Genomic DNA, 23,964 nt, shown 5'->3' on the forward strand with positions numbered 1-23,964 from the left:
TAATGAACCTAGTGCTTTATATCTCAGCGCAATGATCCATCTTTCCATGATCTTTTATTGTCCTGGCTTACTCTCCATATTTGGTGTCTATGGATGCGCCCAGTGCATTAACTGAACCTTCCTCATTACAAAGTTAGCTGGTAGTGCGACCCTGCTAGGCAGCCAATATGACACCAGGAGCTAGCGCAATGCATGTCCATTTTCCAGATATCTGAACACCATGCGTCTCTCTATATAAAGGGGTTAGCTAAGAAGATACCTCTAATACTAGTTTACCTACAGTATGAGATAGTATGTAGAGATTATATGTGGTTATGAACTTATGGCAGAGGCAGACTATGTGTCACACACTTGGAACAACATAAGCCTAGCAAGCCCCTGGTGGCAAGCCCCCTCTTACCTAGGTAATTATATCCCTGATTATCAAGGTATTGGATCACAGGTAAACAGAAACAGGTTAATGAGGTAGTTGATACTCAGACTGGCTATGGTAATCTATATCTATCTGTTCTAGTTACAGGGCAGACTAGTATAGGCTGGCTCTATAGATAGGATGTAGCTTAAAGACCTTTAAATAGGCTAGGAGAAGGTGTGTCACATGCTCAGAACAACGTAAGCCCAGCGAGCYGCCAGCGGCAAGCCCCCTCTCGCTCAGGTAATTATATACCTGATTCTGAACACACTCAGTAGAAATAGGAGTTCTAAATAGCTTGGGGGAGACTAAGCAGTTTGTTCTGATCATTAACACATATACATTTTTACTAATATATCTATATGTCCCTGAAACCTAGTATTCCTATCCATAGCTACAGCCTAGTCACTGTTACATCACTAGCTAGGACCCCCTAGGTTAATTACCTCTAATCACCTTATAGTTTAAACCACTTCCCCTGCGGCCTACTAGATATAAATACTTAATAATATGCTAACTAGTCTAATAATAAGGACTCTGAGGGCCTACTAAACTAGTATCTAGAATCTAGTTAAGAATCAACCTTTAAGTACAGCTATGAGTCCCCTATAGGAAGCCCACGTAGTGATCCCCCTTCTGTGGATTAGATAGCTAGTAAGTTAAAGACCCTAGAAGTAAATACATCCTAACTACTTTAGACTAGTAGTATAATACCTATATATAATTATAATCCCAGCTCTATGCTGCTAGGTGTTACTAGTAATACTACCCTAATAATTATACTAGACTAGGCTAGCCTTACTTAGCTTATCTAGGGGTTAAAGGCAGCTATAGACTAGCATAATAATAAATTAAGGGGCCTTAAGCTAGCTAACCCAGCTATATAGGATGGCTATAGGGCCTATACTAGTGCTAAGCTAAGAATATTCCTACATAACCTCTCTAAATACTACCTGGCTAAGCCCTAGATATTTAATAATAATATAAATAAGATCCTATATATAACCTCTTAACTTAGTATAGATATTAAGAATACTTAGCAGGAGTAGCACTCTAAGGGATATAAAGCTAGTTATAAGAAATTTAAGAAATTTCTATAGGACTATATTAAACTATAGAGGGACTACTAGAATACTACTATACACTAGCTCCTATAGCTCTAGTATAGGAGATATATCTAATCTTTCTTTATAGAGTTATAAGAGTTATAAAATATAATTAAGCCTAGCCTAGGCCTAGAGTAGTTCTAGATAAGGATAGCTATAAAGAAACTATATCCTAATATAAAGGCAGAAGTCTAGTACATGCCTAGCTATAATTAATTATTAGACTATCTTAAGGCTCTTATAGCCTAGCATAATAAGATCTTATAGTAGGAAGGATAACCTGCTACCTTATAGTTAATTAAAATAGGTAACTATAACTACTATCTATAGAAGATAGATACCCTAAGTAGGTAGAAATAGTAATATAATAGCTTGCTAGGGACACCCCTAAGAGCTACTAGTAATACTAAAAGAAAGGATTCCTCCTTTAATAAGTACCTGCTAGGGAAACCTAATAATAAGTAGGGACTACCTAGTAATAAGGACTAGCTTTAGAAGAAGGGATGCTACTTTTACTATAAGAAAAAAAGGTACCTTCTCCTAACCTACCTAAAGAGAGCCTAATAAAGGGGAGGCACTCTACCCTAAGGGCCTCCTCCCTTATAATAGGAACCCAAGCCCTAGGAGCTTAATATCTTATACTATACTAGAGAACTACTAGTGCCTCCTGTCTTTACTAAGGTTAAAACTATAGTTAATAGGATAGGTATAATAACTAAGGCACTCCTTAACTCTAGGGCTAGGCCTGACTATATATTATATTAATTTATAATATAGAATAGGTACTAATTTAAAAATAGTATAATATTTCCTCCTATAGAACTTACTAATAGTTTAAAGGTAAAAATCTATAGGGAATAGTTACTACTAGTATTAGTAATAAATAGGGAATTAATTAAAAAGATATTCTAGATTCCCTTCCTAATTACTAATATTATAAGATATAATATAGTCTTAGGATAAAATTAGCTCTAGTAAGCTAACCTAGATATTAATTAGAGGGCAAGTAGCTAGTATTATTATGTTAACTTACTAAGGATTAAGAYCCTAGAGCTAAAGAAGTTCCTTAAGAAGTTATAGGGCAAGGATCTTTTTCTCTTTATAATTAATTAGGCTGGGTATATAGCCTCTAATCTAGGAATACTACTATAGTATTAGAAATATACTAGGGTATTTTTAGAAAAGAAAGCTAATACCCTATCCTTAGACAGAGCAGTCTATAAGATATAACTACTTAATAGAAAGTTACTACTATATAGCCCCCTATTTACTATATTATAGCTAGAGCTAGAGGCTCTATATAAATACCTTAATAAAATACTTAAGAAAGGGTAGATTAAGGAATTATCTAGCCTAGTAGTAGTACTAGTACTCTTTATAAAAAAGCTAGATAGAGGCCTATATCTCTATATTAACTACTAGGGGCTAAATACTATTATAATTAAGAATTAATATCCCTTACCCCAGATTAATAAATTAATAGATTATATCTAGGGAGTGAAGCTCTTTACTAAGCTAGATCTATAGGATGCTTACTATTATATCTATATATAGTAGGGTGATAAGTAAAAGATAGTATTCTATACCTACTATAGCTAATTTAAATATTTAGTTATATCTTTTAGGCTAACTAATATGCTAGCTATCTTCTAGGCTTATATTAATAAGATAATGCAGAGAATTTTTAATAAGTTCTATATTATCTACCTAGATAATATTCTTATCTACTTATAGATAGAAGAGGAATATAAGTAGTATATTAAGAAGGTTCTTTAGTGTCTTAATAGCATGAATTTATATACTAAACTATTAAAATATAAGTTTTATAAGACAGAAGTTAAGTTTCTCAGCTTTTTTATAGGCTAGGAAGGGGTCTAGGTAGATCCTATATAACTTAGCACTATTAGTAAGTAGCTAATGCCTTACTTATTCTATAATATTTAGATTTTTCTAGGATTTATAGGATTTTTCTAATACTTTATTAAGGCATACTTATAGATAGTTACTATTCCCCTGATAAACCTGCTAAAGGGGGTAAAGAATAGATATAAGTCTAGGCCTTTTAGATAGAGGAGGCCTAGAAGGCGTTCTAGGACCTAAAGGATATATTTATTAGAACCCTAATCCTTGCTTATTTTAACCCTAAGAAGCTAATCCTCCTTATTACTAATATATTAGATTTTATAATTATAAGTATTCTTCTATAGCCTAATAGTAACTTAATAGAGATATATAGCAGCTGTGGTTAGCGCCTAATTATATTCTACTTAAGAAAGCTTTATAATACTAAATAATAGTATAAGGTATATAACTAGGAGTTGCTTATAATTATTAAGTACTTTAAGTACTAGAGATACTACCTAGAAGGTAGCTATTACCTAATTAGGGTCTAGATAGACTATATAAACCTAACTTACTTCTTTACTACTAAGACTTTAAATATAAAACAGGCCTAGTGGGTAGAGTTACTTATAGCCTATGATTTTATAATTAAATATAAACTAAGATAGCTTAACCCTGTAGACATGCTATTAAGGTACTAGAATTATAAGCTAACTAAGGATAAAGAAATTAGAGCTAGCCTCTTACCTATGCTTTAGAGAAAGCTAATACTAGGCTTATAGTTAAACTAGACTAGCATAAATAACCCTAGTATTTATAGTGTGCTAGTAAAGGTAGGAAGTCTGGTTCCTATTTCTAAGACTACTAGTAATAGAGACTACTAGCCTTAAGGTTACTTAGGACTTACTAATAGCTTATTTAAAGGATATTATCTAGGAACTATAGTATAGGGATGCCTATATATAACTAGTTTTTAAGCAGCTATAGGGGGTCCTTAATAATATCTAGATTAGGAACTAGTAAATTAATAGTAAGGGTCTCCTGTAATTTAAAGATGCTATTTATATATCTACTAATACTATAGTTAGGTAAGAGCTTCTAAAAATATACTATAATAACCCCTATACAGGGTATCTAGAGGTAGAGAAAATAGTAGCCTTACTCTAGTATAAATTCTACTAGGAAGGGATATAATATAATATTAAAAGAATATATCTATATATATATAGTATATTAAAAGACTAAGACTCCCTAGTATCTTACTATAGGAAAGCTTACTATACTGCCTATACTAAAAGAATCTTAAAGTAATTTATTTATAGATTTTATTATCTTACTACCCCCATTAGCACAAGGTTAAAAGATATTTAATATAATTCTAGTAATTATTAATTAATATATAAAAATAGCTAAATATATCTCTATTAGAAAGATAATTATTACAGAGGAACTTACTAATATATTCTTAGAAAAGGTTATTCTATAATATAGTATACTAAGAAGCCTAGTAACTAATAGGGATATACTATTTACTAGCTACTACTAGACTAACTTCTATAGATTCTTAAGAATTAAGAAATAGATAAGTATAGCTTTTTATTTATAAATATATAGCTAGATAGAATACTAAAATTAGATATAATTAAAGGTATACTTAAGGATCTTTATTAATTATTAGTAAGATAATTATACTATATAGTTATAGATAGTAGAGTTTATATATAACTATACCCCATATACCTTAATAAAAATTATACCCTTTAAGACTACCTATAGCTATATCCTAGTATTACCCTAGCTTACTAATATTACTAATAATTTATTAGTAGTAGTAGTAGAGGAATACCTAAAAGTACTTTAGGATCTATAAAACTAGCTAGAGAGTTACCTAGTAGTAGCTTAGGAGATATAAGCTAGGTATTATAACTAGAAGTATCAGGACATCTTATTTTCTATTAAAGAAAAGATACTACTCTTATTAAAAAACTTAAGAATATAGTATCTATATAAGAAACTTAATAATAAATATAATGGGCTGTTTAAAATTATTACTATTATAGGAAAGTAAGTATATATCTTATACTTACTAAAATTATATAGATAAATCTACCCTATCTTTTATATATCCCTCCTTAAGAAGTAGAACCCTTAGGGCAATAGTAAGATATTATTAGAACCTTAGCTCCTTAATATTAATAGAGAAGAGGAATAAAAGGTAGAGGATATACTAGTAGAATAGACTTAATAGAGAGAGATATAATATCTAGTTAAGTAAAAAGGATTCCCTAACTATAAGAACTTATAGGAACTAGAAGATAACCTAGTTAATACTATAGATATACTAAATATATATAAAGAGTAAGCTAGATAGGCTACAGAGCAGCCCTATTAAAAGAGGGAAAGAAGATAGCCTTTTTCCTATAAGATTTTTACTATCTATTAGCTACTACCTATTATTATAATAATATAAACCTTCCTCTATTTTCCTATAGGGTTTGGAGGTTTAATAGGAATAGATCTATAACTATAGTTTATATAAAGCTTATATAAAATAGGGACCTTACTATATCAGTAGTAGTATTATATTATAAAAAGATAACTAAATATAGGAATAATTACTACTCCTTATCCTTATTACTAAATTTACTAGTAACCCTAGTAAAGTTCTAAAATACTATAGTCTTATCCTTAGGGATAGGGATTAGGTATCCTATAATTATATTTATAGTAATATAAAGCTTAAATAAGTTATAATTAATTAACTATAGAGTATAAATAACCCTGCCTATATTATACTTAGATATAAAGCCTATTATTATCTCTATCTTATTATATAACACTATAATGGCCCTAATATTATACTTAATAATTAGAGTCTCTTAAAATATAGTAACTTAATAAATAAGCTATAGGGGGACTRGTTTATATAACTTCTTTAAATACTAGTAGTAATAATACTTATAATTAATATTTGCCTAAATATAGGGATAGGCCACCCCCTATTACTACCTTCACTTAATATAGTACTAACAACCTATAAAGAGGAGGGGTGTGGTGCTATTAGCCTATAAGTTAGGGGAGGAGGCTATAGCAGGGGGGATAGTAGGAGAGGTAGATATAGAGGATAATAGGGAGATGGAATAAGAGATAGACTTAGACTAGGAGTAATTAGCTATTATAATAGCAGGTATAGATAGAGTAATATAATAATACTAGGTAGTAAGGGAAATAATAATTTTATTATTAGACTACCTCCTTATTAGCTTAGAAGGCTTAATATAAGGTAACTAGACTCTACAAAACAGGTACTTATACTAGAACTATTTAAATAAGGTAAGGGAGAAGTATTAGCCTACTAATGCTTCTCCCTATAGGAGTAAGCAGGAGTTTAGGAATACTTAATAGATATATTAAGGAGTATAAATATATTAAATTACTAGTAAATGCTTACCTTAGGAGACATCACAACACAGAAAAAGAAATAGAATGTTATTAAAAGGTTAAAATTAATAAGAGAAAGGGGGGAACTACTAATATTTATACTACTAAGAAAGTAATACTACTAGACCCTTAATACCTATTAATCTTAATTACTAGTAAGACCTTACTACTATACTTATTAATTATTCACTCCTGACTTATTATGAAGGCTAAATATAATAGTATATTAATAAGATAATACTATAATATTATAATAGCTAGTAGAATTTAATTAATTACCAGCATCACACCAGACAAAGCCTATTAAAGAAGATAATAATTCTATTAAGAATTAACTTAGTATATTCTAATACCCTTCTAATACCTTTTAAATACTAATATAAAGCCCTTTATTAACCACAGTTATTAGTAAAGAACTACTAGTATTAATCTTTAATATCTACTTTAGGATTAGCGCAGTTCAGGATAAATCTCTCTAAAGGGGGGGTAGTTATTATATACTTAGAATAATATAAGCCTAGCAAGCCACTAGCAGCAAGCCCCCTCTTACCTAGGTAACTATACCCCTAATTCTGAATGCACCTAGTAGAAATGTAAGGCGATCGGAGGTAATCGACCTAGGGGGTCCTAGCCAGCGATGCGACGGCGACTAGGCTGCGGCTATGGATAGGTATACTAGGTTTTAGGGATGTATAGATGTATTAGTGAAAATGTATGTGTGTCAATAATTAGAATAAACTACTTAGTCTCCCCTAAGCTATTTGGAACTCCTATTTCTACTGAGTGCGTTCGGAATTGGGTATATAATTACCTAAGTAAGAGGGGGCTTGCCACTAGCGGCTTACTAGGCTTACATTATTCTAAGTATATAATAACTACCCCCCTTCCTTAGAGAGGTTCATCCCAAACCACGCTAATCCTGAAGTAGCTGTTAAGGATTAATACTAGTAGTTCTTTACTATTAATCATAGTCAATAAAGGGCTTTATATTAGTATTTAAAAGGTGTTAGAAGGGTGTTAGAATATACTACATTAGTTCTTAATAGAATTATTATCTTTCTTAATAGGCTTTATCTAGTATGATGCTAGTAATTAATTAGATTCCTCTAGCTATTATAATATTACAGTGTTATCTTATTAATATACTATTATATTTAGTCTTTATAATAAGTCAGGAGTAAATAATTAATAAATATAGTAGTAAGGTCTTATTAAGTAATTAAGATTAATAGGTATTAAGGGTCTAGTAGTATTACTTTTTTAGTAGTATAAATACTAGTAGTTCCCCCCCTTTCTCTTATTAATTTTAACCCTTTAATAATATTCTATTTCTTTTTTACTAGTAGTCTGATATATCTATACTACTTAATATACCTATTAAGTATTCCTAAACTCCTACTTACTCTTATAGGGAGAAGTATTAGTAGGCTAATACTTCTCCCTTATCTTATTTAGATAGTTTTAGTATAAGTACTTATTTTATAGAGTCTAGTTACCTTAGATTAAGCCTGCTAAGCTAATAAGAAGGTAGTCTAGTAATAAAATTATTATTTCCTCTACTATTTAGCATTATTATATTACTTTATCTACACCTACTACTATAGTAGCTAATTATTCTTAGTCTAAGTCTATCTCTTATTCTACCTCTCTATTACCCTTTTTATCTATCTCTCCTACTATCCTATAGGCTAATAGCACTATGCCCCTCCTCTTTATAAATTATTAGTACTATATTAAGTAGGAGTAGTAGCAGGAGGTGGCCTATCCTTATATTTAGATAAATATTAATTATAAGTATTATTACTACTAGTATTTAAAGAAGTCATATAAGCTAGTCCTCCTATAGCTTATTTRCTAAGTTACTATATTTTAAGAGACTTTAATTACTAAGTATAATACTAGGGCCATCACAGCATTATATAATAAGATAGAGGTAATAATAGGCTTTATACCTAAGTATAATATAGGTAGGGTTATTTATACTCTGTAGTTAATTAATTATAACTTATTTAAGCTTTATATTACTATAAATATAATTATAGAATATCTAACCTCTACCCCTAAGAATAAGACTATAGTATTTTAGAACTTTACTAGGGTTACTGCTAAATCTAGTAATAAGAATAAGAAATAATAATTATTCCTATATCTATCTTTTTATAATATAATACTACTACTAGCATAGTGAGGTCCCTATTTTATATAAGCTTTATATAGACTGTAGTTATAGACCTATTCCTATTAAACCTCTAAACCCTATAGAAAAATAAAGGAAGATTTATATTATTATAATAATAGGTAGGAGCTGGTAGATAGTAAAAACCTTATAGAAAAAAGACTATCTCCTTCCCCTTCTTTAACAGGGCTGCTCTATAGCCTATCTAGCTTACTCTTTATATATATTTAGTATATCTATAGTATTAACTAGGTTGTCTTCTAGTTCCTATAAGTTCTTATAGTTAGGGAATCCTTTCTACTTAACTAGATATTATATCTCTCTCTATTAAGTCTATTCTGCTAGTATATCCTCTACCTCTTATTCCTCTTCTCTATTAATATTAAGAGGCTAGGGTTCTAATAGTATCTTATTATTACCCTAAGGGTTCTACTTCTTAAGGAGGGTGTCACACCCTGGGATCCGTCTCTGCTGTTCTCTGCTAGTCTACTACTTTGGGAACGGGGTGATATAGTCCCTGGACTATATCCGATACTTGCCTGAGGCCTATCGACCAGATAGCCTGATAACACAGTGATACGATGACCCGACCGAGGGTCAAAGACAACCAAAGGTAACACAAGAACAATAACAGTAGAGATAGAAGCAAGGCCTATTGAGTACGTATACTCAATAGTATAGAGTAGCTGACGAATCGGACTAGTGATCTTGTACTCAAGTGAACAATTGATATTGAACGCGAGGAACTAAACTAAGAGTGCTAGATACAATGGTAATAAGCGTCCTTATATACCCATAGTTCCTCCAGGTAGTAGTGATGATAGATGGTATATTGGTAGGATGGTAGATGATTGCGATACCCTCCTATCATTGATCTCGTATATCCATCTACCACATCACGTGATGATAGTTCGTAGGGAAACACATTCAGTAAGCAACTACTGAACTGTATTTCTGCGGGAACCCGTCCGGATTAAGCATTTCTCCGGATCGTGCCCTGATCACTCCGGGATTGACTGGTGATCATTGATCTTCGGGTTTCTGCCTGCCACATCCGCCTTGTGCTAGCGCGGCTGTGCTGGTGCCGTAACAGAGGGATATATAGAAGATAGGGTAGATTTATCTATATAATTTTAGTAAGTATAGGGTATATATCTACTTCCCTATAATAGTAATAATTTTAAACAGCCTATTATATTTATTATTAAGTTTCTTATATAGACGCCATGTTCTTAAGTTTCTTAATAAAAGTAGTACCTTTTCTTTAATAGAAAATAAGATGTCCTGGTGCTTTTAGTTATAATACCTAGCTTATATCTTCTAAACTACTACTAGGTAACTCTCTAGCTAGTTTTATAGATCTTAAAGTACTTTTAGGTGTTCCTCTACTACTACTACTAATAAATTATTAGTAATATTAATAAGCTAGAGTAATACTAGGATATAGCTATAGGTGGCCTTAAAGAGTATAATTTTTATTAAGGTATATAGGGTATAGTTATATATAAACTCTACTATCTACAGCTATATAACCTAGTTATCTTACTAGTAGTTAATAAAAATCCTTAAGTATACCTCTAGCATCTGATTCTAGTATTCTATCTAGCTATTAGTTTATAGATAAAATACTATACTTATCTGTTTTTTAATCCTTAAAGATCTATAGAAGTTAGTCTAGTAGTAGCTAGTAAATAGTATATCCCTATTAGTTACTAGGCTTCTTAGTATACTATATTATAGAATAACCTTTTCTAAGAATATATTAGCAAGTTCCTCTGTAATAATTATCTTCCTAATAAGGATATATTTAGCTATTTTTATATATTAATTAATAATTACTAAAATTATATTAAACACCTCTTAACCTTATGCTAATAGGGGTAGTGAGGTAATAAAATCTATAGATAAATTACTCTAGGGTTCTTTTAGTATAGGCAGCATAGCAAGCTTTCCTATAGTAAGATACTAGGGAGTCTTAGTCTTTTAATATACTATATATATATAGATATATTCTTTTAATATTATATTATATCCCTTCCTAGTAGAATTTATACTAGAGTAAGGCTACTATTTTCTCTACCTCTAGATACCCTGTATAGGGGTTATTATAGTATATTTTTAGAAGCTCTTACCTAACTATAGTATTAGTAGATATATAAATAGCATCTTTAAATTACAGGAGACCCTTACTATTAATTTACTAGTTCCTAATCTAGATATTATTAAGGACCCCCTATAGCTGCTTAAAAACTAGTTATATATAGGCATCCCTATACTATAGTTCCTAGATAATATCCTTTAAGTAAGCTATTAGTAAGTCCTAAGTAACCTTAAGGCTAGTAGTCTCTATTACTAGTAGTCTTAGAAATAGGAATTCCAGACTTCCTACCTTTACTAGCACACTATAAATACTAGGGTTATTTATACTAGTCTAGTTTAACTATAAGCCTAGTATTAGCTTTCTCTAAAGTATAGATAAGAGACTAGCTCTAGTTTCTTTATCCCTAGTTAGCTTATAATCCTAGCACCTTAATAGCATATCTATAGGGTTAAGCTATCCTAGTTTATATTTAATTATAAAATTATAGGCCATAAGTAACTCTGCCTATTAGGCCTATTTTATATTTAAAGTTTTAGTAGTAAAAAAGTAAGTTAGGTTTATATAATCTATCTAAATCCTAATTAAATAATAGCTATCTTCTAGATAATATCTTTAGTATTTAAAGTACTTAATAATCACAAGCAACTCCTGGTTATATATCTTATACTATTATTTAATATTATAAAGCTTTCTTAAGTAGAATATAATTAGATGCTAACTACAGCTACTATATATCTTTATTAAGTTATTATTAGGCTATAGGAGAATACCTATAATTATAAAACCTAATATATTAGTAATAAGAAGGATTAGCTTCTTAGGATTAAAATAAGTAAGGATTAGGGTTTTAATAAATACATCCTTTAGGTCCTAGAATACCTTCTAGGCCTCCTCTATCTAAGTAAAAGGCCTAGACTTATACCTATTCTTTACCCCCTTTAGTAGGTTTATTAGGGGAATAGTAATCTATAAGTATGCCTTAATAAAGTATTAGAAGAATCCTATAAACCCTAGAAAAATTTAAATATTATAGAATAAGTAAGGTACTAGCTACTTACTAATAGTACTAAGTTATATAGGATCTACCTAGACCCCTTCCTAGCCTATAAGAAAGCTAAGAAACTTAACTTCTATCTTATAAAACTTATATTTTAATAGTTTAGTATATAGGTTCGCGCTATTAAGATACTAGAGAATCTCTTTAATATACTACTTATATTCCTCTTCTATTTATAAGTAGATAAGAATATTATCTAGGTAGATAATATAGAACTTATTAAGAATTCCCTATATTATCTTATTAATATAAGCCTAGAAGATAGCTAGCATATTAGTTAGCCTAAAAGATATAACTAAATATTTAAATTAGCTATAGTAGGTATAGAATACTATCTTTTACTTATCACCCTACTATATATAGATATAATAGTAAGCATCCTATAGATCTAGCTTAGTAAAGAGCTTCACTCCCTAGATATAATCTATTAATTTATTAATCTGGGGTAAGGGATATTAATTCTTAATTATAATAGTATTTAGCCCCTAGTAGTTAATATAGAGATATAGGCCTCTATCTAGCTTTTTTATAAAGAGTACTAGTACTACTACTAGGCTAGATAATTCCTTAATCTACCCTTTCTTAAGTATTTTATTAAGGTTTTATATAGAGCCTCTAGCTCTAGTTATAATATAATAAATAGAGGGCTATATAGTAGTAACTTCCTATTAAATAGCTATATCTTATAGACTACTTTATCTAAGGGTAGGGTACTAGCTTCCTTTTCTAAAAATACCCTAGTATATTTCTAATACTATAGTAGTATTCCTAGATTAAAGGCTTTATATCCAGCCTAATTAATTATAAAGAGGAAAAGGTCCTTGCTCTATAACTTCTTAAGAAACTTCTTTAACTCTAGGATCTTAATCCCCAATAAGTTAATATAATAATACTAGCTACTTACCCTTTAATTAATATCTAGGTTAGCTTACTAGAGCTAATTTTATCCTAAGATTATATTATATCTTATAATATTAGTAATTAAGAAGGGAATCTAGAATATCTTCTTAATTAATTCCCTATCTATTACTAATACTAGTAGTAATTATTCTCTATAGATTTTTACTTTTAAGCTATTAGTAAGTTTTATAAGAGGAAATATTATACTATTTTTAAATTAGTGCCTATTCTATATTATAAATTAGTATAATATATAGTCAGGCCTAGCCCTAGAGTTAAGAAGTGTCTTAATTATTATATCTATCCTATTAACTATAGTTTTAACCTTAGTAAGGATAGGAGGTACTAGTAGTTCCTTAGTATAATATAAGATATTAAGCTCCTAGGGCTTGGGTTCCTATTATAAGGGAGAAGGCCCTTAGGGTAGAGTACCTCCCTTTTATTAGGCTCTTTTTAGGTAGATTAGAAGGAGGTGTCTCTTTTTCTTATAGTAAAAGTAGTATCCCTCCTTCTAAAGCTAGTTCTTATTACTAGATAGTCCCTACCTATTACTAGGTTTCCTCAGTAGGTATTTATTAAAGAAAGAATCCTTTCTTTTAGTATTACTAATAGCTCTTAGAGGTGTCCCTAGTAAGCTATTATATTACTATTTCTACCTACTTAAGATATCTACCTTCTATAGATAGTAGTTATAATTATTTATTTTAGTTAACTATAAGATAGCAGGTCATCCTTCCTACTATAGGATCTTATTATACTAGGCTATAAGGGCCTTAAGGTAGTCTAATAATTAATTATAGCTAGGTATATACTAGACTTCTACCTTTATATTAGGATATAGTTTCTTTATAGCTATCCTTATCTAGAACTACTCTAGGCCTAGGCTAGGCTTAATTATATTTTATAACTCTTATAACTCTATAAAGAAAGATTAGATATATCTCCTATACTAGAGCTATAGGAGCTAGTATATAGTAGTATTCTAGTAGTCCCCCTATAGTTTAATATAGTCCTATAGGAATTCCTTAAATTTCTTATAACTAGTCTTATATCTCTTAAAGTGCTGCTTCTATTAAGCATTCTTAATATCTATACTAAGTTAGGAGGTTATATATAAGATCTTATTTATATTATTATTAAATATCTAGGGCTTAGCTAGGTAGTATTTAGAGAGGTTATATAAGAATATTCTTAGCTTAGTACTAGTATAGGCCCTATAGCTATCCTATATAGCTGGGTTAGCTAGCTTAAGGCCCCTTAATTTATTATTATACTAGTCTATAGCTGCTCTTAACCCCTAGATAAGCTAAGTAAGATTAGCCTAGTCTAGTATAATTATTAAGGTGGTATTACTAGTAATACCTAGTAGTATGGAGCTAGGATTATAGTTATATATAGGTATTATACTACTAGTCTAAAGTAGTTAGAATATATTTACTTCTAGAGTCCTTAACTTATTAGCTGCCTAATCTATAGAAGAGGGATTACTATATAAGCTTTCTATAGGGGACCTATAGCTATACTTAAAGGTTAATTCTTAACTAGATTCTAGATACTAGTTTAGTAGGCCCTTAGAGTCTTTATTATTAGACTAGTTAGTATATTATTAAATATTTATATCTAGTAGGCTGCAGGGGAAGTAGTTTAAACTATAAGATAATTAGAGATAATTAATCTAGGGGGTCCTAGCTAGTAATGCAATAGCAACTAGGCTGTGGCTATAGGTAGGAATACTAGGTTTCAGGGATGTATAGATATATTAGTGAAATATATGTATATTAATGATTAGAATAAACTACTTAGTCTCCCCTAAGCTGTTTAGAACTCCTATTTCTACTAAGTATATTCAGAATTAGGTATATAATTACCTAAGTGAGAGGGGGCTTGCTGCTGGCGGCTCGCTGGGCTTACGTTGTTCTGAGCATGTGACACACCTTCTCCTAGCCTATTTAAAGGTCTTTAAGCTACATCCTATCTATAGAGCCAGCCTATACTAGTCTGCCCTGTAACTAGAACAGATAGATATAGATTACTATAGCCAGTCTGAGTATCAACTACCTCATTAACCTGTTTCTGTTTACCTGTGATCCAATACCTTGATAATCAGGGATATAATTACCTAGGTAAGAGGGGGCTTGCCACCAGGGGCTTGCTAGGCTTATGTTGTTCCAAGTGTGTGACACATAGTCTGCCTCTGCCATAAGTTCATAACCACATATAATCTCTACATACTATCTCATACTGTAGGTAAACTAGTATTAGAGGTATCTTCTTAGCTAACCCCTTTATATAGAGAGACGCATGGTGTTCAGATATCTGGAAAATGGACATGCATTGCGCTAGCTCCTGGTGTCATATTGGCTGCCTAGCAGGGTCGCACTACCAGCTAACTTTGTAATGAGGAAGGTTCAGTTAATGCACTGGGCGCATCCATAGACACCAAATATGGAGAGTAAGCCAGGACAATAAAAGATCATGGAAAGATGGATCATTGCGCTGAGATATAAAGCACTAGGTTCATTAGTATAGACGGAGGGTCGAGAAATGACTGAATGCATGACAGACCATTATTTCCTCGAATGAAAGCATCTCCATAACTTCGCTTTAATTTGCCATCCACAAATTCTTCGGATCTCTCCAGGGCAATATTCATGTAACCATCTACTGATTGGAGTTCGCCTGTGGAGATTATCAGCACGAATATAGATATGCAAAGAATGGAGATTATATAGAAACCTTTGTAGACAACACCTGAGTTTAGCTTTACTGTAACTGGAGCACCAATTATTTCACCAAGGAAGGCTGACGGATCTCTTCCTTCAGATGAGGAACTGTTCTCCATGATTTGGTAAACACCGGTATGCTTATTCTTGAAAGGGTAGAAGGAAGGATAGAGGTAAAAGAAAATTATTTATAGCTAGCTGTTTGACTTGGAGCTTTAGTATAAGACAAATAGGTGGAGTTCTCATATGACAATGAATTGAGCGTCGAAATGTTCCTTGGCCATGCCTACACGCGGTAGGTTTGTTTCCCCACACTACTAAAATTAACTAGTGACCATTGCACAAAACAATTGTGGTTTAATAAGAATAGATAAGATAAAGTAGACAGAACTGAAAACTAACATAAGGACACAAAGACAGAGAACAGAAAAACTCACAGGAGAGAATTACCTCTTATCTCAGGTGCATCATTTCTTTTCACATTGATGCGCCAAAGACTTCCTAGTTGAGGTGGCAATCTGATCCAATGCGTGGCACTATCTGCAAATCAGCTCAGATTTGCACTGTGTAACCTGATCATTCTAACAAACAAACCGATCAACACCTCCATCATTCATGCAATATAGCCGCCCGGCGATCTGACAGGCCTGATGCGTTCATTTTTCAAGAGGCCTTCCTGGGCAAGCAAAGGAGACGAGCCCGTGACGTCTGACTTCTACCGTCGCGCTGGACAAGTATACGACGATATTATCACTACGAACAGAGAGGCTCGGGAGAAATCTGTTTGCGCCAACAAACCTGCAGCTGAAGATGGCAGGGCAAGGAAACGCCGTCATTTGCTGGACGACGGGAGTTTAGAGGGAAGCACGTCCTTAGGTCTTGACAATAGTTTCAAGCACAATAGTTTATCGAAGAGTCGACAAAGGTGTGCACCTTCAATGTTGACGCCTTCTTCCTGCAACACTCTGGCGGACGAAAGCATGGACAGCGGGCTACAGAAACCAGCAACGACATATTCGGGTGGTCTAGCCATCAGCAGGAATGTGCATCAGGATCGTGACTCCGAATTTACCCTACTTACATCAGACCAGCGCTGCAAAATGAATATTGATGATTCTTCCCAGTCTAAAATGGAAAGAAATAGCAAGAGCATCAATGACAACGAGCGTCTGCATCATCAGACGCAAGCCCGATGCCAGAAGAAAGCCACAGACGCTAGCATTCGTCAATGTTCTGGCCCCAGAAGTGAAGATGTCACTGTGCAAATACTTATAACCTCACCAATCGAGGGCACGAAGCCGCTCATAATTCATAGAAAAATGTCACAATCCTTGAGGGACGTCCGTCTAGCTTGGTGCAAGCGCCAAGATCTATCGCCAGCACTGCAGGCGTCTATATATCTGACTTGGAAGGGCAGGAGATTATTTGACGTCACAACGTGCAGAAGTCTCGGACTTAATACCAGCGAAACCCCAACTGGTGATGAGGATATTGACAAGTTTTCACAAATAGATGGGGAACCCTTGCGTATCCACATGGAGGCTGTAACGGACAAGCTTGCTGCCCCGGATACTCATCAACTTTTGCCTGTCCTTGGTTCGCAATCGAACCTGAACGAGGGATCGGATCAAAAACATTTGATGAGGCTTGTATACAAGTGCCCAGGGTTTGATAAGTTCGAAACAAAAGTTGCTTCGAATGCACCTGTTTCTCAGGCTATTGCTGCATTCCGGCTCGCAAAGCGCATACCTTCAGAGCGAAAGATTCACTTGGTGTTTGATGGTGATTGCCTGGACCCTAATGCATGCTTCACAGACTATGACATAACAGATGATGATCTGGTAGATGTTCTGATCAAGTATTAGAACTGGCGATTTCTTGAATATTCCAGAAGGTGTAGACAGTGGGGCTGAACTCTGCTAAAAGCCTCTTTCCATCTTGTATTTTGTAATTAACACGAAACAAGCTAAGGATATATATGTACATAAGAAAAAGAACCTTGAAAGGAATAAAAGATAAGAAAGCGGAGATAAAGTTGGTTACCCACTTTCGTAGGGTGTGAAGATATGCGATTGTATGCCTTATCTTATCGCACTTACTCAAATTTCACTTCAGCATCATATTACTCTGTGATCTAGACACAATGAAGTTAGTGACAGCGAATTTTCTAACTTGCGCCGTCAAGGGGTGTAAGACATCATCAGCGTCATTTCCTCTCCACTTTCAAGACGCTGAGCTTGAACTCGAGGAGCTTGACTTCCAACCGGAATTCATACGCAATATTATTCCTCGCGTTGACTGGGATGGACTGCGGGTGACTGCGAATGAGGTAAGGTCGGACTATCTCCTGGTCTGGCACGTGTAGTTCCTGACTTTCTCAAGCTTGGATTCTCCAATCTTCCTGAGAAGAAGCCCGAAGGGGAAGCCCTCAATGACGAGCAGACATTGAAGGATCTGCATCGGTTGCTACTCGAGACGCATGTTATTGAGGGAAAGTTGGTGTGCGGGAATTGCGGTCATGAATATTTGATCAAAGAGGGAATTGCGAATTTCCTTCTGCCAAGTCACTTGGGTTTGGGATTACCTGACCGCATCTATATAGTCGCTTGCTAACGGCCCATTTAATAGTCTGAAACCATACTGCATGGGGTTTGTCATCTCAAGTTTCCCGCAGTTTGAGCTTAGGAATATTGCTCAGGGGAACTGAGATCATGTTGTTTAGCTCATTCAATGCAGTCCTTTGTTAAAGGAATAGTAGCTGTTTGCCTAACGGGTCCGAAATTCTGGATGTATGACCTACGCCCATAACAACCTGCATTATCAACACTGTGGAATTATTATTTTTCTATTTCTCATACTACCATGATGAGTAACTGGGTGATTTAAAATTTATTGTACAAGGCATGTGTGATTCCTTCTGAGTCGCCATGAGATATTCGTGCCGAATACATGAATACTTGCTCAAAGCTGAACATAACATCGTAATGCTAAAGTTTGGAGCTAACACAATCAGTCTATGAACCGCAACAAAGTGGGAACGAATCAAAGCGAATCTAATGGCGGCGCAATAAATGAAAGAACTTGAAACTCGGAAGGCTTTGTTTTTGCACTAGATAAAGAGTGCAACGTCCAAGTCAACTGCGAGGTATCTCGGGGGACCTTAATTAAGGAACCCTTTGCAACCTGTCGAGCCGCAGAGGCAGGGAATTCTGTCGTCACTGTCCCATTCCCGTTCGAATTTGTAGTCGTAGGTCAGCTCTTCATCTGCATATATGTTAGCTTATGTCCGGATGTAGAGTCAGTTGGCTTGTCTGTCAGAATTACCTCTTCCAATGTCCCTGAGAGCATATATAACAATTCTTTTGCTACCATCAACCTTGATGATCTTTGCAGTGCAATTAGGAGTACAGCTATGGTTGATGAAGCGAGCGATACCTCCTCTCTTGGTGGCATCTATAACAGTGTTCTCGTCGATTCGGAAAAGGTAGCTGCTACCTATCCCGCTCTTCAAGTACTGCCTCTCCCGCATGTCTGCCACTTGCTGTCGCACCTTTTCACCAACGTACTCTATGATCATATCATTCGCTGATATGTTCTCTTCCGCGTACAGACCCCAATTGTGAATGGCTGACCGAGCAAAGCGTACTGGCTTCTTTCGTTTCTTCAACTGGTTGAAACGGAGAACATCACCATCTCCACCTTGCATAGGGAGAGCCTGTTTTTGCGCATTGATGTCTGCAACCAGCCTGCGATTGTTAACCCTTGTCGATCTCGAAGTAGATTTAGATATCGTCTTCGCCGCGGATATCCTAGCGGCTTCTGCAGCAGAAGAAGCATGAGGATCGCTCTTTGCGTTGGCCTCCCGTTCTTCTCGAGCCTTTTGAACTTTGATACGGTGAGGCAGGTATTTCGACTTCTCCGACTCCAAGATTCTCTTTCTCCCTTCGGTCCGAGCAGCTCCAGTGGGGTTGCAAACGTAGTAATCTGGTATTCTAGTTTCTTGATGGACCGGCCCACTCTCACCGGCACGGTTGAGAGCTTTGATCTCTTTCTGTCTCCAAGCCCATGCCGATAGATTTCCAACCTTGGATCTCGACTGCCCGTCCAGAACATGGCGAAGGAAGCAGAGATCCTCCTCATCTTTGACGAGATTCTGCCAGCCGTCCAAATCCAAGATTATGGTTTCATCATCAACAACTGTCGGACGAGGTTCATCATTAGACACCCCCCATTCGATCTCCGTAATCGGGTCTTCATGGCTCTTTGTAGTAGTGGATTCGTCAGGTAATGGCTGCTGAATGCCGAGATTTGCTCCTTGTATGGCAGACTCGATATGCAGCCGTTCCATATTCTCTTTCTCACCATCCTCATTGATTGACCTGTCTTCCACTCGCCCAAGAAATTTACCCCCGATGCCAGCGAGGTTTTCTGGCTTCACAGTGCCAAGCTCAGCAGCTTCTGAGTGCTGAGACTCCTCGTAGAACGTATCTCCAGCCTCCACAGAGCGATTTAATTGTGATCGCTCGCTTTCCTCCTTGGGTCGTTTACGCACGTCAATTCCTTCCGCAACCCTTTTCCTTTTACGAGTAGAGGAGAGACCAGGCGAATCATGCCGGGAATACCCGTCGACTGCTTCGTTAAGGGTGTTACCGCTATCCTCATATTCCAAGCCTAGGAGCCGAGATTCATGCCTTTTGCCTTGGGGAGCTAGGCCATCCAAGGGTTCTGATTCCTCGCCGTCATCGGAAATTGAAGATCTGGAACTCATCCGACTTGGTGGTCGACTATCCTGTTCATCAATATCCCTCGAGAACGGAGTACGTTGGTCCTCATCAGAGTCGTCGACATCATGCAACTGCTGCAGTCTGTGATAGAGAGGACGTACTTCCTTTCTCCGAACAGGCTGCTTCCGCCTCTCATCTAGGAAGGCAGCATTGGCACGGTTCAAACGACGAGCCTTTCGGATACGTGGGAGCGCAAGTATGTTAAGGCCATATGGGCTGAACGAACGGTCGCCTGGTAGGAAAGACCGGGGATTGTTGGATCCAAAATTATCAGCATCGAGTCGAAAAGTATGTCTTCTGATCCCCTCAGGATCAGGAATGCCCAGAGCCCGCCTCCTTGCTGCATGTCTGTCAGGGTCGAGATAGTCATACAATGTTGGGGCGGCGATGCGTGATTTGACATCCTCAAGAAGTTTATCTTTCAAATCGCGGACGATGAGAGCCAGGACTTCTCTGCATGGGTCCAAATCAATCGCTCGCTGTTTCTTCTCTTCCTCGAGATCCAAATCCGCCTCTTTCTTCAGCCTTTCTCTCTCAGCCCGTTCCCGTCGCTCTGCTTGGAGTCGTTCTGGGCTCGGACTTCGCTCATAGTTGGGATTGCCATAGGGCTGGCTTTCCATATTCATGATGTAAGTAAAAAGGGGCTTCATATGGCATACTTTGAAACAACGCTCGGTTTCCTCCTCACCACGCCTAGAATTCTCGAAGATGATATAGTACCCAGTTTTATCGCATCGAATGTCTTTCCAGTCAAATAACTTGAGTCTTTTCTTCAGATGCGGAATCGTTGTGCTCAAAACAGGAACGTAGCAGTGCGCGATGAAGATATATGGATCCCGCTTGATTTGCGCTAATATGGGTGTTTCCTCTATCAGAGAGGGTATGGCGGGCTTGAGAAAGCTCGCCCTTGGACCTTCAGGTACAGCTGCTACCGGACGTGTGGAAGACCTTGAAGGGCCTTTGGGAGCTGTCGGCGGTGGTTCATTCTTTTTTGCTTGAGGCTCAACTTTTGCCTCTTCTCCGACTATGTTCTTCTTATGTCCCATTCGCTGAGACTCGATGGCCCTTGCAACAATTCTGTCTGAGACAGCACCATCTCGATCTAGTTCAACCCGAATCCTTCGTGTCCCAATCCGCTGCTCCTTCTTGCATTCAACATAGGCTCGCCTGGCCGCGGTCGCCGCTGGTACTGGCCCGGCACCTCGAAAAGAGGTGCTGTCTTTGTACTTGACTGAACATACTCCAAGAAATCGACCTGTAATCGGGTCTGTGCGATTATTTATTTCTGAAATCTCACCGAAGCTTGAAAAAAGCGCGTTTATCGGAGCCACTGGGGTCAGAGGATCGAAGCCAGTGACCACTATTTGGACGGGGGGTCCGGGACCGATAGTAGTTGCAGTGTCATAGGGCCACTGTTTCAGTCTATAAGGAGCTGGCCGGTATTTGGTCTTCTGCTTACAGCCAGCACCTCGAGTGTAATTCAGAATACTCAGACGTGGGTCTGGTGAACAGCCATCTTGTTCATTCACCACAAAGTCCACATACTGTGGCTTCCTTCTCTTTTCTTTCGATGATCTTTTCTCAAGATCGGGGTCGTAAACCAACTTGCAACCCTTAATTACACCACTGCGCGATGTTTGCGACCGTGGAGTTGGCGGTGTATGTAGGGGTGTAGCAGCAAGTTTCGATTCATCGGTTGCAAACTTGTTCGATTCGTATTCGGCCACTTCAACGGACTTGGATTGATGAGGGCTCAACTTGCGAGGCGGAGACGACTCTGCATTGGTGACCGGGGTAAGATTATCGAACCGTGCCTCGTTCACCTGCGTTGCACGACACTGAGCAAGCGATGCACTTAAAATAGATGTATCCGTACCCGTTATGTCCGTGTTCGTTTCTCCAACGAGTTTGCATCCGGAGTTCTCTACACCCGTACCGGTTTCCGATACTGATACGCTAGGTGGGCTGCCATTCGTAGAAACGTTGGCTGCGCTTGTTCCAGGAGAGCAGGACGATTGTCCATTGTCATCCTGGACATGAAGTTGATCCTCGGGCCGATCCTTGGGGCAAGGTCGATCTCGCGGCGCTCTGACTCTTTTTTGTTGAAGGACCGACGGGGCAGTGGGAAAGAAGTCCGCAAAGCCTGCCGATGTGCGCGACATAATGGAAGATGGCTCACAAGCCGGAAAAGAACAGGCCGCGATCAGAACGCAGCATCCTTGACCGCGGTCTATCTGCTTATGCGATGACCCACGGCCAGGGATATTTCCTGACAGGATGGCACGAGTATTAACGGTTGCTGGGCAATCGGTGGGGGTAATTCTAATAAGCCGGAAGCAAGAAGCAAAGGGAAGTGAAAGCAGTAAGTGTTGACGTATGAATGAGACGAAGACAAGCAATAAAATTATCAATAGTGGAAGTAGTAACCTTGATAATTCGATAGTGTACTGAGTATTTGGCAGAAAGCGGAGTTGAACCGGAAATGAGCAGGCCTGCCGACGCGGTCAGGCTGGTGGCCCAGGAACGCGAACAAAGCAAGTCACTGAAAGACCTTGTGGACGAGGAACTAATTCCATGAAGACGGCGCGGGTTGTGTCTCAGTTCTGCTAGATAGATGCCCTTGAAAATGGCAGGTCCAGTGCGTCACTACCGAACATCTATAATGTCACTGTGGTGTTGAGAAGAGGCTAGTTATCAAATCTACCACTCCAAATATCGGAATGCATTGCTGACTACTCCATTTCTCAGTCACCAGTTCCATGATACCCACCTGTGAAGTTTTACAGAAACCATGACCACTGAGGCTTTCTGGTGACATGTCGTGCTTTCCAGGCAAATTTCGATATTCTGATGTGTTTATACTCCGTACTGTTCGTCTGACTCATTTACGTTAGTTGTTGTGATGGCATCACAGGGGTATGCAAGATTCTGATTTGTCGTCATGATAGATGTATATCCATGCACTACTGTTGCCCCTCGAAACTATGCACTGAATAAACCTTTGTTCCGCCCTTTTTTGGGAGGATATCACCCCGAATTTCAGCGTCTCTCGAAATTCTAAAATCAAATTTGAACGGTTGAAGTCGAGTTCCTCAGGCTCAAGCTTTGCTATACCCCCGTTACCAGAGATCAGAAAGCAACGCCCGTCTGCCACTAGACTGAGATTCTGTACTTGAGGCGAATCGTAGCAGGCCGTGGTATTCTAGGGGGAGACCGAGACAAATCCAACGTGTGTGTCTTGGTCAGTTCCATCAAGCCGGCCCCCTCGCAGTTTTGTCCGATTTTATGTTGTTATTGTGCTTAAAGCGACAGCTGCCCTTCTCATGTCTCACGCACTTCCAATCGAGCTACGAGCGATTCGGGGACCCTAGAGTTCAGGTAGCACCAGTACCTTTGCGATAGTGAAAGGTGTCAAAAACCAA

General features: G+C 36.5%; 4 protein-coding genes across 4 annotated transcripts; 2 read left to right on the plus strand and 2 right to left on the minus strand.

Moving 5' to 3' along the window:
- Window positions 1–15,259: 15,259 nt before the first annotated feature.
- On the minus strand, window positions 15,260–16,048 carry AFUA_6G06325 (U4/U6-U5 snRNP complex subunit LSM6). Its single transcript, XM_745429.2, has 2 exons — window positions 15,772–16,048; window positions 15,260–15,714 (listed from the first exon to the last, which is right to left on the minus strand). The coding sequence occupies exons 1-2, from the start codon at window positions 15,875–15,877 to the stop codon at window positions 15,524–15,526; spliced, it is 297 nt and encodes a 98-aa protein (XP_750522.1). The 5' UTR covers window positions 15,878–16,048; the 3' UTR covers window positions 15,260–15,523.
- A 360-nt stretch (window positions 16,049–16,408) lies between these two features.
- On the plus strand, window positions 16,409–17,623 carry AFUA_6G06328 (small ubiquitin-related modifier domain-containing protein; the record flags this gene model as incomplete). Its single annotated transcript, XM_001481404.1, has 1 exon — window positions 16,409–17,623. One exon carries the CDS (start codon window positions 16,409–16,411, stop codon window positions 17,621–17,623), a length of 1,215 nt encoding a protein of 404 aa, XP_001481454.1.
- A 278-nt stretch (window positions 17,624–17,901) lies between these two features.
- Window positions 17,902–18,371, plus strand: AFUA_6G06330 (RNA methylation protein TRM112; the record flags this gene model as incomplete). Its single annotated transcript, XM_745430.1, has 2 exons — window positions 17,902–18,087; window positions 18,141–18,371. The coding sequence occupies 2 exons, from the start codon at window positions 17,902–17,904 to the stop codon at window positions 18,369–18,371; spliced, it is 417 nt and encodes a 138-aa protein (XP_750523.1).
- A 531-nt stretch (window positions 18,372–18,902) lies between these two features.
- Window positions 18,903–23,286, minus strand: set1 (histone methyltransferase SET1). The gene is made up of 2 exons (XM_745431.2): window positions 19,083–23,286; window positions 18,903–19,022 (listed from the first exon to the last, which is right to left on the minus strand). Exons 1-2 carry the CDS (start codon window positions 22,702–22,704, stop codon window positions 18,919–18,921), a joined length of 3,726 nt encoding a protein of 1,241 aa, XP_750524.1. The 5' UTR covers window positions 22,705–23,286; the 3' UTR covers window positions 18,903–18,918.
- Window positions 23,287–23,964: the final 678 nt, after the last annotated feature.

The sequence above is a fragment of the Aspergillus fumigatus genome, chromosome 6, assembly GCF_000002655.1.
Source record: "Aspergillus fumigatus Af293 chromosome 6, whole genome shotgun sequence".
Lineage (NCBI taxonomy): Eukaryota > Fungi > Ascomycota > Eurotiomycetes > Eurotiales > Aspergillaceae > Aspergillus > Aspergillus fumigatus.